The 11,694-nt window shown below is 62.2% G+C and overlaps 1 protein-coding gene and 1 pseudogene across 1 annotated transcript in view; both read left to right on the top strand.

Moving 5' to 3' along the window:
- Positions 1 to 10,226, top strand: part of DGAT1 (diacylglycerol O-acyltransferase 1) — a 21,045-nt gene extending 10,819 nt beyond the window's left edge. Inside the window, exons 3-19 of the mRNA XM_011975748.1 lie at positions 3 to 20; positions 5,065 to 5,152; positions 7,421 to 7,461; positions 7,569 to 7,654; positions 7,738 to 7,790; positions 7,921 to 8,026; positions 8,125 to 8,226; positions 8,318 to 8,392; positions 8,470 to 8,573; positions 8,664 to 8,702; positions 8,774 to 8,815; positions 8,938 to 8,982; positions 9,080 to 9,192; positions 9,273 to 9,338; positions 9,417 to 9,504; positions 9,607 to 9,669; positions 9,808 to 10,226. Of these exons, the coding sequence (XP_011831138.1) occupies positions 3 to 20; positions 5,065 to 5,152; positions 7,421 to 7,461; positions 7,569 to 7,654; positions 7,738 to 7,790; positions 7,921 to 8,026; positions 8,125 to 8,226; positions 8,318 to 8,392; positions 8,470 to 8,573; positions 8,664 to 8,702; positions 8,774 to 8,815; positions 8,938 to 8,982; positions 9,080 to 9,192; positions 9,273 to 9,338; positions 9,417 to 9,504; positions 9,607 to 9,669; positions 9,808 to 9,963 (1,285 nt within the window). The 3' untranslated portion in view covers positions 9,964 to 10,226. The remainder of the gene's footprint in view (positions 1 to 2; positions 21 to 5,064; positions 5,153 to 7,420; positions 7,462 to 7,568; positions 7,655 to 7,737; positions 7,791 to 7,920; positions 8,027 to 8,124; positions 8,227 to 8,317; positions 8,393 to 8,469; positions 8,574 to 8,663; positions 8,703 to 8,773; positions 8,816 to 8,937; positions 8,983 to 9,079; positions 9,193 to 9,272; positions 9,339 to 9,416; positions 9,505 to 9,606; positions 9,670 to 9,807) is intronic.
- A 401-nt stretch (positions 10,227 to 10,627) lies between these two features.
- On the top strand, positions 10,628 to 11,596 carry LOC105536362 (annotated as a pseudogene).
- Positions 11,597 to 11,694: the final 98 nt, after the last annotated feature.

The following is an 11,694-nucleotide window of genomic DNA, read 5'->3' as shown; positions in this document are numbered from 1 at the left end:
AGCGGCCACTGGGAGCTGAGGTAGCGCCTGACCCCCTAACCTCTGACCCAGGGCCCCGCGACTCTCCGGGGTTGGCCGAAGCGCGAGCTCCGAGTCCGAGAACATGGGCCCTGGGCTAAGGGGGGACCGGTGTGCCCTGTGGGCTCTGGGGGGAAACTGAGGCTTAGGGGGGAGAGTCACCTGACAAGGTCACTGGGTAGGGGCTCGGGAGCTGAGGGGAGCCGGCAGGGGTCCCGCGTTCAGATCCTCTTGGGTCTGTGCATCCTCAGGGGCTCCTGAGGGGCTTTTCGAGGGGCGGGCTGCTGGGGTCCCCGCCCTGGACAGTGTCCCCTTATCTGGAAGGAGTCAGATGAGATCTGGGCAGTTTGTGGTGATGGGTCCTTCTGGGTGCTCTGAGCGGTGCCTTGCAGGTAGGAGAGACTCCCGGAGGAGGGCTGGCCTGCCAGGGAGGGGCCAGCGGGAGCCCAGGCCTGTCCGAGGACGGGGGAGTCAGCAGCTGCCCCGGACAAGGGACAGTGTAAGAGGCATTCTTGTCCTTGCAGACCCTCCTGAGAGTGGCTCCGTGGCCCCTTCATTTCTCCAGTGGTTAGGCTGGCCTGGAGCACTGCTGATGTTGCCAGAACCAGTGTCTGCTGTAGGGACAGAGAGTTGGGTTCTGTGTTGGGACTTCCACCCTCCAGGTGGGCGGTGGGGTATTGGGGTGGTGGACATACCCGTAGGCGGGTACCCGGCTCAGCTGGATGACTGACAGAGAGCGGTGGAGGGAGAGAACCATGGCCCATGGGGAGGACTTGGCCAGCCTGGGCATTGGCTTCCTCCTCTAAGCTGGCCTTGAGCAATCCCCTTGCCACCCTCCATCCCCCCTTGATGGCCTTTACCCTGGCCCAGGGATCCTCAGGGGCTTTGATAGAGGGCAACTGAGGGCCTAGAGGTTATCAAGGTAGAAGTTGGCTGATTTTGGACATTTAGTTGGCAATGATTTGCTCTCTCAGTGAACAAGAACAGAGCTTTCCTTCACTGGGCACCATGGGGAGGGGACTGGGGGAGGGCAGGCACTGTCGTGGCCCTCAGGGTGCTCAGTTCATCTGGGAGATAAGATAACCTCAGCTAGAGGCAGGCATGGAGCAGTGTGGACAAAGGTCAGGCATGGAGGCCATGAAGGCGCTGTGGGGAGGAGGGTGGCCCTCCTGAGAGGGATGCTTGCCTGCTGTAGGTCTGGGGTGCTGATGAGGGAGGCTGGCCTAGGCACCTCCTGCCTGAAAAGGAGGTGTGGCTCCTGGAGTTACCCTCTCTCTAGGAGGCAGGGGGGATGGCTACATGACCTGTGGAGGATGTGGGAATTGAGATCTCTTTTTTTTTCTTTTCTTTTTTTTTTTTTTTTGAGACAAGTTTTGCTCTTGTTGCCTAGGCTGGAGTGCAGTGGCACAGTCTTGGCTCACTTCAACCTCCGCCTCCCAGGTTCAAGAGATTCTCCTGCCTCAGCCTCCCGAGTAGCTGGGATTGCAGGCACGTGCCACCACACCCAGCTAATTTTGTATTTTTAGTAGAGGCAGGGTTTCTCCATGTTGGTCAGGCTGGTCTAGAACTCCTGAACTCAGGTGATCCACCTGCCTTGGCCTCCCACAGTGCTGGGATTACAGGTGTGAGCCACCGCGCCCAGCGGGGAATTGAGTTTTTTTAAGTGTGAGATGAGGGTAGTCCCAGCTTTGGGCCAAGCTGCCATCCGGGGGTAGACAGGGGAGAGTAGTCACCTTCCTGCTTTGCAAACCAGCGAGCCTTTCCTGTGCTTCTGCTGGTGTGGGATGGGTGCAGAGCTCGTGGGAGAGGCCTGGTGAGTCCCTGTCCCTGCCATTGAGGTCGTCTCTCTTTGGGAAGAGGGGCAGTAGATGGCAGAGGTGAGGCCTTCCTGGGAGGCTGAGACCAAAAGTCCATCTGCTTCTGTGTCTCCAGGACTTGCAGGCCATGTGTGCTTGTCCCTCAGATCTGGGGATGCAGCAGGGCTTGGGGCCCCACTGGCTGTGGCCACTGGACTCTTCTCCCTGCTCTCTGGGTCAGGCCTTGCTCTGCCTGCCCTCCTGGGACTTGGCCTCTAGCGCACCCCCTTGTCAGCCTCACAGCCTCCCCTCCCTCCCGCTTCCTGCAGCTCTTGGCCCAGCCCAGCCTTTCCTCTCTGCCGCTTCCTCATTACTCCTTGAGCTCGGGGCCTCCTCCCCTCACGGACACTTCCTGCTCACCTAGGGCTGGGCTCTGGGTGTGAGCTCCTTTCTTCCGGCCCCGTGGCAAGGTGAGGCTATGAGGCAGGCAGGAGAGGGCACCCCTTTCTGCTCTGCCTGTGGTTCACTCCTGCCATGCTCTTTGCACACACCCAGCAGCCCTCTGCTCACAGGCACCCCAGTCAGGCCCTTCCGGTTTCTGGCTTCTCCCAGGGTGTTTTGTCCCTGGGGTGTCCTCTCTGACTCTCCCTTCCTCTCTCCAGCAGGGTCTGCGAGGTGCAGGGAGCCTGCCCCAACCATCTTGAACCCAGGCCCAGCCCAGAGGCCAGAGGGAAGGAGGTGGCAGCTGGGAGCAGAGCTGGACTCTGCCCCCTCCTCATTATATTTGGCCCTGGAGCTGCACTGTGTGGGCCCCAAGTGTGGGACTCACTGGGACCTGTGCCTTTGGACACACTTTGAACCTGGAGACAGGGTGGCGGGTGGGCATGTGCCACGGTCTCGGTGTTGCTGTGAGACTGAGAGGATCCTGTTGGCTGGGTGGGCCTGGGGCTGCAGGAGGGAGGGCAGGCTGCTCCGAGTCTTCTTGGACTAGGGAGTGGGTGCAGGGATAGCTGGAAGGTGCAGAGGCTTGGGCGGGCCTTCCAGTAGGTAAGAGGGTGGACAAAGGTGCTGTGGGCACAGGGGCAGATCCCGCCTCCCCATGCCGCTCCATGCAGCCTGCCTGCCCTCTAGCCCACTTGCCCCTGGCCGCACTGGCTGCTTGGAGCTCTGTGGGCACTGGTGGACTGGGGCTTCCTGCTCATGGGGGCCTGTGAGGGGTAGGGGTAGCGCAGTGGGGGTGCTGCCTCCTGGTAGGGCTGGTCAGGCCTGTGAAGGGCCTGAGGCAAGGACGTGGCTGGGTTAAGGAAGGCCTTGGAAGCCTGTCGAGGGGCCCCTGAGAAAGCTTGTATAGGATTGTCTGCAGTGAGTTTTGGGAAGCACCACCCTTTCCCGACTCCTGTTTTCATCTTGGGAGATGGGCACGGATAAAGCCAGCGTGGTGTCCTTGGTGGCTCAAAGGGGGCAGGGGTCACACTGTTGTGAAACAGCTGTGGTTGGTAGGTTGTGGTACAAGGCGGCCAACCCTGAGGCTTGGGATTGTTCTGCTGAAAACAAATGGGCTTGAACTTTGGGAAGAGGGGGCAGTGGAGAGGCCCAGTCCAGCAGACAGCTCAGAGAGGCTGCTGGGCAGCTGGGCCTCGTGCCCCTGCTCCTGTCTTGGTGCTGGGGCTCTTGCGGCATCCACACCCAGCCTCCTGGTTGTGGGCAGGCAATGAGTGGAGTAGGCTGGGGAGATGAGCCAAGGGCCATGGTCAGTTGGGAAGGCAGCTGCCAACTTGGGGAGGGGGTAGGATGGAGGCTTAGGTGGAGACCACAGCCTCACTGCATGGCCCAAGATGGACCTGGTGGGTGGACGCAGGACGCTCAGGCTGGAGCTGGGAGAAGCAGGGGCTGGGGTGGAGCTGCCTGCCCCTGTGTTCCAGTCTAAATGGGCAGAGGGAAAGGTGTGACCATCCTCCCTGCCTGGGGGTTTTGTGGAACAGTGTAGACTTGTCAGGAACGGTGTAGGTGTAGATGGGGCAGGTGTTGCACCAACCTTGGTCTTGGGGGGCAAAGGTTGAGCTTGTTGGCATTGCCTCTTGGCCTCCCTGGCCCTTTGCCTCCTGGGCAGGGCCGTCTGACTGTCGACCCCAATCCTAGCTAGCTTGCCTTGGGCACCCTGAGGGCATCTGCCTCACGGGGCTCCTGCCATCACTCTCAGGCCCACTCTCCCTGCCTAGGGACTCTGAGGGACAAATGTGTATGGGGGAGGGAAAGGGAGGTCTGGCCTCTCCTCTTACAAAATTGAGGACTTGGTCAATGCTGTGTGTGGTTTCTTGGTGGCACGGCAGCTGGGGGGTGAGACGGGCCTGCAGCTAGTGTATGTGAGCCAGCACTGCTTCCTAGGACATGTGGGGCCTGGCCAAGCTCCTGCTATCCTTGTCCTAGCTATATGGCAGTCCCTCTGTTGGGCTGGGTGCCCTCTTCCACCTGTGCGGTATGCTGAGGACCACAGGCAGGGTCTGCCTGTGCCCCTTCAGCACTGGTTGGGAGATCATGGGTGGGCGTCCGCCTCTGTTGGAAGCCTCTTGGCCAGCAATCACCTAGCCCTGGGTGGGTTCCTTTCAGCCCCCTCAGCTTGGGCTGGAACACATCACAAACAAGTGGATGCTACACCGGCACATGAGGGCTGGATCCCTGCCTCTGGGAAGGTGCATGTCAGGCTGGTGTGTGGCTGGCGCTTGGCCTGCCTTTGCCAGTTTGAGCCTGCACGTCCAAGTGTGGGGGACCCCTTGGCTCCCGGGTGCTGGGATGGGCCCACTGAATAGGGTGGACTCAACCCTCACCACTTGGTCCCCGCAGTGCTGGGCGGTGCCCCCTGGTCCATCCCCAGGTGGGACCCTGCTTGTGGCCCCAGTGCTAGTCCACAGCCAGAGTGCGTGGCAGTGGCCAGAGGCCTCTGGAGAGTGAGACCTGGAGCGTCCAAGCTCCATGTAGGTCCAGTCCAGGCAGGGCCAGCTGAGCTTGCTTCTCCTGACTCTGACGTGCTCTTCCCACTGCTTGGAGGTGCAGACTCTAGGGGTCCTGAGAGCTTTGCCCGCTGTAGGTCTTGAGGCCACAGTGTGGCTCTGTCTGGTTTCTCCTCCTGGTTGTAAATAGGGAGTGGGGCCTGAGGGCAGACGAGGAGGCTGGGGTGGGGGCCTGGATCCTGCGAGGGCGGCCCTGCCCTGCTGGTGTCCACTCAGCAGGTGCTTGTGTTGTGCTCTGTCAGGTGCCATCGCCTGCAGGATTCTTTGTTCAGCTCTGACAGTGGCTTCAACAACTACCGTGGCATCCTGAACTGGTGTGTGGTGATGCTGGTGAGTGGGACATGGTGTTGGGAGCAGGTCTAGGTCTAGGTGGGGCTCTGCCCCAGGTAGGCCTTTGCCTGGGAACAGGCTTTGCCACCCAGGGTGTCGGGGCTGGAGCCCCTGTGGGCTGGGGTGTGTGGAGCAGGCTGCACCTCCATGTGGCCACCAGCACTGGACTGTTGGGGAGGGGAGTGGCAGTAGCTGCCCCTGCTGTGGTCACTTGGGCGCCCGTGCACCATATACTTGCTGCTCCCCATTGGATCCCAGGAGGGCCCTGCAGATGTGGTGTGGGCGTGGGGAGGCCGAGCAGTGCCTGGCTGGAGCCTGTGTGTTGTGAGCTGGGTCTGAGGGGTGCAGGGCCTCCATGGAGGGCAGGGTGGAGCGGTCTTGCCCTAGGCTGGTGGGAGAGTGGACTGCATGCTCTGTGGACACAAGGCCTCTCTGGCAGGGGATGTGAGAAGAACTTCCTGTGCTATGCCACATGGCCTGCGTGGGTATGGAACCGTGCAGGCCTGGCCACTACTCTGCAGTCCTCCTGGCCCCTTCCCTCAGCTGTGGGTCCTAGGGGCCCCCCAGGAAGGTGATTAGATGGAGCCCTGTGCCACGTCCAAGGCCTGATGCCTCTGGGTCTGCTTCCCACTGGCACTGCTTCCCACTGGCACCTGATGCCTCTGGGTCTGCTTCCCACAGCCCCACCCCAGAAGTAGTTGGAATCTAGGGCTCAAAGGGGCACCCACAGGGCAGGTCAGGGGCAAGGGCTGTCTGGGTCCAGCCTCCCCCACTCAGGGCTGATGTGGCTCGAGGCCTTTGACCTTCACCCAGGCGTGTCTGTCTCTGGCCTTGGGTGCTGCTCCTGTGGCTAACCACGTGGAAGGGGCTTCACATCCACACCAACTGCCCGTAGTCCTGGGAGGTTCCCTGGGGGTGGCCAGCTGTGGAGGCCCACGAGGCCTGGTGGCTGAGAAGCTGGCCAGGCAGGAGGACAGTGGGCCCAGCGCCAGCCCAGCACTCAGGAGACGCAGCCCATTCCTGGCCCAGGCTGGGCCTTGTGCAGCCCAGGCAGCACTGTGTGTTCTCCCCAATCTCTTGGGCCTGCCTGGCCCTTTGGTCCAGCCCTGAAGCCTTTTCCCTGCTTTGGCTCCCCCATGACCCCCAGCCCCGGGCATGTGTCCCGCTCTGGGCTGCCTGTTGCATTCCCTGTGGCCTGGACTTGGAGATGGGTACCGCCCATTGGCAGCTTTGGCACCTGCCTATTGTCAGCCCTCAGGAGAGGCCAGTGACAGTGTGGGCCACATGTGTCCGTGCAGAAGGCCTGTGTGTCAGCCCTGCAACTGAGGGAGGTGGGGCAGTGGCCCTTGTCTCTCTGAAGCAGTCTCCTCTCTCATGAAGCCTTCCCTGACCACCCAGGCAAGAGACCCTCAGTGTTTCCTTGCCAGCGACCCTTTTCCCCAGCACCAGTTCACCACCGCGTGAGGCCTGAGCTCTGGGTGGTAAGCCAGGTCTGTGGCATTGGGGCCCAGCTCATGGAGGTGTTGGTAGTGCTTGTAAGATGAAGGAGGAGGTTCCTGTCCTTGCAGAGGGAGACCAAGCACCCAGCTCCAGGCTAGTCCCAGGAGCCTTTTCCCATGGGGGCTCAGTCCTGGGAAGTTGCTTTGGAGCCAAGTGTCGAAGGCTTGGAGGGCTGCAGGAAGCAGAAGAGGTAGGAGGGGCACAAGCCCTGGGAAGCACTCCAGGCCCAGCCCCCCTTGCCACACAGCTGGGCACTGCTCCTGCAGAGAAAGGGTAGGCAACTCCCTCCCTTCAGCCTGGGCCACCAGTAGGGACTGGTTCCTTAGGGCTCAGCTGTGGGCAGGCCTCCCTGGGCAGGCCTGTATTCTGGGGCTGTCTCTCTGGTGTAGTTGGCTGTGGGAGCCTTGGGTCCCTCACTGGCTTGGCTCAGCAGGAGGGATGTGAGCAGCTCAGCAGCTGGTCTTTCTGCTCCTGAAGGCCCAGGCGTCTGGCAGGGTTGGTTGGTCTTGCTGGCTGTTCCCTCCATGTGGGCCCCTCTGGTGTGATGGGGACAGGGAGGGACTTCCCCTTGCCCAGCACTGGTGTTGGCTGAGGTGGGTGCTGAGTCTCGGAGAGTGGCATGGAGACCAGACAGGGCTGGGTCTGCAAGCCTGAGGCTGCCACCCTGAGCTCAGGCTGGGGACGTGCTCAGAGGTGTTGGGAGGATCTGGGGTGAGTGCCCTGTGGCCAGGACTAAAGGGGCTGCACCCTCCTGTCCGTCCCTCGCAGATCTTGAGCAATGCCCGGTTATTTCTGGAGAACCTCATCAAGTGAGTGCCTTTGCCAGGTCCCACCCCTGCCCCACCCATGGCCTGTCCAGGCCCTGCCCCATAGCCCCACCTGCCACCCACTCAGGCCCCCATCCCTCCACTCCCAGGTATGGCATCCTGGTGGACCCCATCCAGGTGGTTTCTCTGTTCCTGAAGGATCCCTATAGCTGGCCTGCCCCGTGCCTGGTTATTGGTGAGCTGGGCTCTGAGGAGGGCCTTGGGTGGGAATCAGGCTGACGTGGCCTTGAACCTGTGCCTTGGTGCTTCTGTCCACAGCGGCCAATGTCTTTGCTGTGGCTGCGTTCCAGGTTGAGAAGCGCCTGGCGGTGGTAAGCAGTGCCCCTCACCTGTGTATGCTTACCCTGCTGTGTGCGCTCCTGGGAGGAGCTGCTCCCGGGCCTGGCAGCCCCTCCCCCAGGCAATAGGAGCCCTGGTTGAGTACTCTGCCCCCCACTCCAGGGTGCCCTGACGGAGCAGGCGGGACTGCTGTTGCATGTGGCCAACCTGGCCACCATTCTGTGTTTCCCAGCGGCTGTGGTCTTACTGGTTGAGTCTATCACTCCAGGTGCGCCCCCATCCCACCCTGCCCAGCTGTCTAGGGCCAGCCACGGGCGTGGCCTCTGGCTGTGGCCCTGTGGAGGCCTGAGCCCACCTCTCCCACAGTGGGCTCCCTGCTGGCGCTGATGGTGCACACCATCCTCTTCCTCAAGCTCTTCTCCTACCGTGATGTCAACTTGTGGTGCCGCAGGGCCAGGGCCAAGGCTGGTAAGGGGCTGCTGGGGGCTGGGGCTGCCCGCTGGGGGGCTGGGCAGCAGCAGGGCCCCACTCCCCGCCTCCCACTCTGCTGTGTTCGTAGCCTCTGCGGGGAAGAAAGCCAGCAGCGCCGCTGCCCCGCACACCGTGAGCTACCCGGACAACCTGACCTACCGCGGTGAGGACCTCTGTGGGGCTGAGGTGCGGGGCACAGGCCGGGTCTGTTCTGGAACCAATCCCCTATGTCCATTCCAGATCTCTATTACTTCCTCTTCGCCCCCACCTTGTGCTACGAGCTCAACTTTCCCCGCTCTCCCCGCATCCGGAAGCGCTTTCTGCTGCGACGGATCCTTGAGATGGTGAGGTTGGGGGCTGGGGGCGGCCACTGGAGGCTGGGGTCCTCCAGGTTCGCCAAGGCCTCAGCTGGCTGCTCTCTGGTTCCCCCCTAGCTGTTCTTCACCCAGCTTCAGGTGGGGCTGATCCAGCAGGTAAGTGGGGTGGGGTGGGGTTGGGTGCAGCTGGGTGTGGCTGGGAGCTGACACGGTGCCCTCCTTTGCAGTGGATGGTCCCCACCATCCAGAACTCCATGAAGCCCTTCAAGGTGAGCGGCCCGGGTGCTCCTGTGGCTGGGGTGGCTGGGGGGTGGCTGCCCAGGTGCTCCTGTGGCTGGGGTGGCCGGGGAGTGGCTGGGAGCACGGCTGGCTGAAGGGCTTGTGTCTGCAGGACATGGACTACTCACGCATCGTCGAGCGCCTCCTGAAGCTGGCGGTGAGTGCGGACAGGTGGCGCGTGGGCGGGACAGGAGGGGATGGTGGCATGTGGGGGAAGGTTCTAGAACTTGGTGCCCACCCTCACCCCCTGCCAGGTCCCCAACCACCTCATCTGGCTCATCTTCTTCTATTGGCTCTTCCACTCCTGCCTGAATGCAGTGGCTGAGCTCATGCAGTTTGGAGACCGGGAGTTCTACCGGGACTGGTGGTGAGTGTCCCTGGGGTGTCCCTGGGGGCTGGGATGGGCCATGGTGTGCTCTGATCCCCCTGTGGTCTCTTGGCCCCTAGGAACTCCGAGTCTATCACCTACTTCTGGCAGAACTGGAACATCCCTGTGCACAAGTGGTGCATCAGGTAGGTGGGGTGTGTGTGTGTGTGAGATGTGGAACATGGCCGTGACCCTGAACCCCTTTCCACACTCCCCCTCTGCAGACACTTCTACAAGCCCATGCTTCGACGGGGCAGCAGCAGGTGGATGGCCAGGATAGGGGTGTTCCTCGCCTCGGCCTTCTTCCATGAGGTCAGTGCTCTGTGGGACGTCCTGCCTCATCCCTGGGCAGGGGTATGCCCACGGCAGGGATGGCTGGTTCCCCCTCCCTGACATCTCTCCCTCCCACCTCAGTACCTGGTGAGCGTCCCTCTGCGAATGTTCCGCCTCTGGGCGTTCACGGGCATGATGGCTCAGGTGAGCGACCCCTACGTGGCCTCCTCACCCACTTACCCCCTGCCTGAGCCCTTGGGCTGACCCCCCCATGCCCAGGGACCCTGAAGCCCCCAGCCCTGTGGTCACCATGGCTGACTGACTTGGCCCCTCATTCCCCAGATCCCACTGGCCTGGTTCGTGGGCCGCTTTTTCCAGGGCAACTATGGCAACGCCGCTGTATGGCTGTCGCTCATCATTGGACAGCCAATAGCCGTCCTCATGTACGTCCATGACTACTACGTGCTCAACTATGAGGCCCCGGTGGCAGGGGCCTGAGCTGCACCCAAGGGCCTGGCTTCTCACTGCCACCTCACACCCGCTGCCAGAGTCCGCCTCTCCTCCTGGGCCTGGAGTGCTGGGGATGGGCCTGGCTGCACAGCACCCTCCTCCTGTCCCAGGGAGGCCTCTCTGCCCCTATGGGGCTCTGTCCTGCACCCCTCAGGGATGGCGACAGCAGGCCAGACACAGGCTGATGCCAGCTGGGAGTCTTGCTGACCCTGCCCCGGGTCCGAGGATGTCAATAAAGTGCTGTCCAGTGACCTCTTCAGCCTGCCAGGGGCCTGGGGACTGGTGGGAGGTATGGCCACACCCACAAGGGTGATTGCCAGAGCCATGTGGACAGCTGTTCCAGGGGCCAGGAGGCCTGACGTCCCCGGACCTGCTGGGGAGAGGCAGCTCCACTGCAACAGGGTGGGCATGGCCGGTAGGGGGAGTGCAAGGCCAGGCAGACACCCCCATTCCCCACACTCCCCTACCTAGAAAAGCTCAGCTCAGGCATCCTCTCCTGGCGCCACCCCTGCTGGGTGTGAGGGAATCGGCACTCTGGCTTGGTGCAGGATGAGCCTGCTTGGCCGACTTGCACCCACCGTGCTCAGCCTCAGCTCGGGAAGAGGTCGCCGTGTGTGTGTTGGAAGTGGGCTCCAGCCAGGGTGGCCCAGGGATGGGCAGTCCACAGGGCCTTTCTGGTGTGGGTCTGGTGAGCCGAGGGGCTACAGTACACAATGGCTATGTCCATGGCTATTTGCCTTGGGGCAGGGCTCAGTTTGGCAGCCTCTCTCCTTCACTTGGAATCTGGTGTGCAGGTGGCTCTCAGCTGCCCTCCACGAGGTTGGGACACCCTTGATCCCTAGGCCTGCCTTGCCCTCTGCTCTTCTGGCACCAGGCTGGGCAGTGCAGACAGTGCAGCCCCACAGCCTTCAGGACACCTTGTTTCCAGGCCCTGCAATCCACCAAGCTGGACAGATGGGGCACCCCTTAGTCACAGTGGGAGGTCAGGGGTAACCCCAGGGCCCTGCTGCTGCCTTACCTTGCTGGGGTGACTGCTTGATTAAAGATCCCAAGACTGGACCAGGCCCTGGTGCCCCCAGACCTGCAGCTATGGCCCAACAAGGCAGGTGTTTGAGAAGGCCCTGCACAGGGTCCCAGGACTGCACTGGGGGCCTCATCAGCAACCTGCTGGACTGTGGTGGTGTGGGGGGAGAGCGGGCTACCTTGGTGGTACCCTTCCTCTACCCCAGTGGGGGCTGGTGGGCCCTGAGGTGGAGGCATTTCCTTGGGCCCTGCTGAGGATGGTGGTAGTGGGTGAGCTCCTGGTAGGGGGACAGGTGTGGGTTCGATTCCTCCATCCCACATAGGCTCCTGTGCCTCTCCCCACCTGTTGGCCAATGGAGCTCAAGAACAAGCTGTTGCTGCCAGATAAAGAAGCAAAGCCTGCTCCACTGCCCACCCCAGGCCCCCTTCCCTTCCTCCACCAGGCTGAGTGGAAAACCCTGAAGCTATGGGACAGGCTCCTGTTGCCTGTGCCTACATAGGAGGGCGCTGGTTATGGCAGGAAGACAGTGTGCCTGCCCTGCATCCCCTGTCCCTGAGTGCAAACACCTTGGGAATGGGGTTCCTGGTGGTCCTCTGACAACCAGAGACCTGCAGGGCCAGGGTGCCCACCCCGGTCTCTGGTCCTGCGGAGTTGGGCAGGCATGGGGCTAGCTGCAAGCGTCCGCCTTCCCCCAG

The sequence above is a fragment of the Mandrillus leucophaeus genome, unplaced genomic scaffold (assembly GCF_000951045.1).
Source record: "Mandrillus leucophaeus isolate KB7577 unplaced genomic scaffold, Mleu.le_1.0 Scaffold158, whole genome shotgun sequence".
NCBI lineage: Eukaryota > Metazoa > Chordata > Mammalia > Primates > Cercopithecidae > Mandrillus > Mandrillus leucophaeus.
The sequence above is the reverse complement of the archived record's forward strand: the minus strand, read 5'-3'. Positions and strand labels throughout refer to the sequence as shown.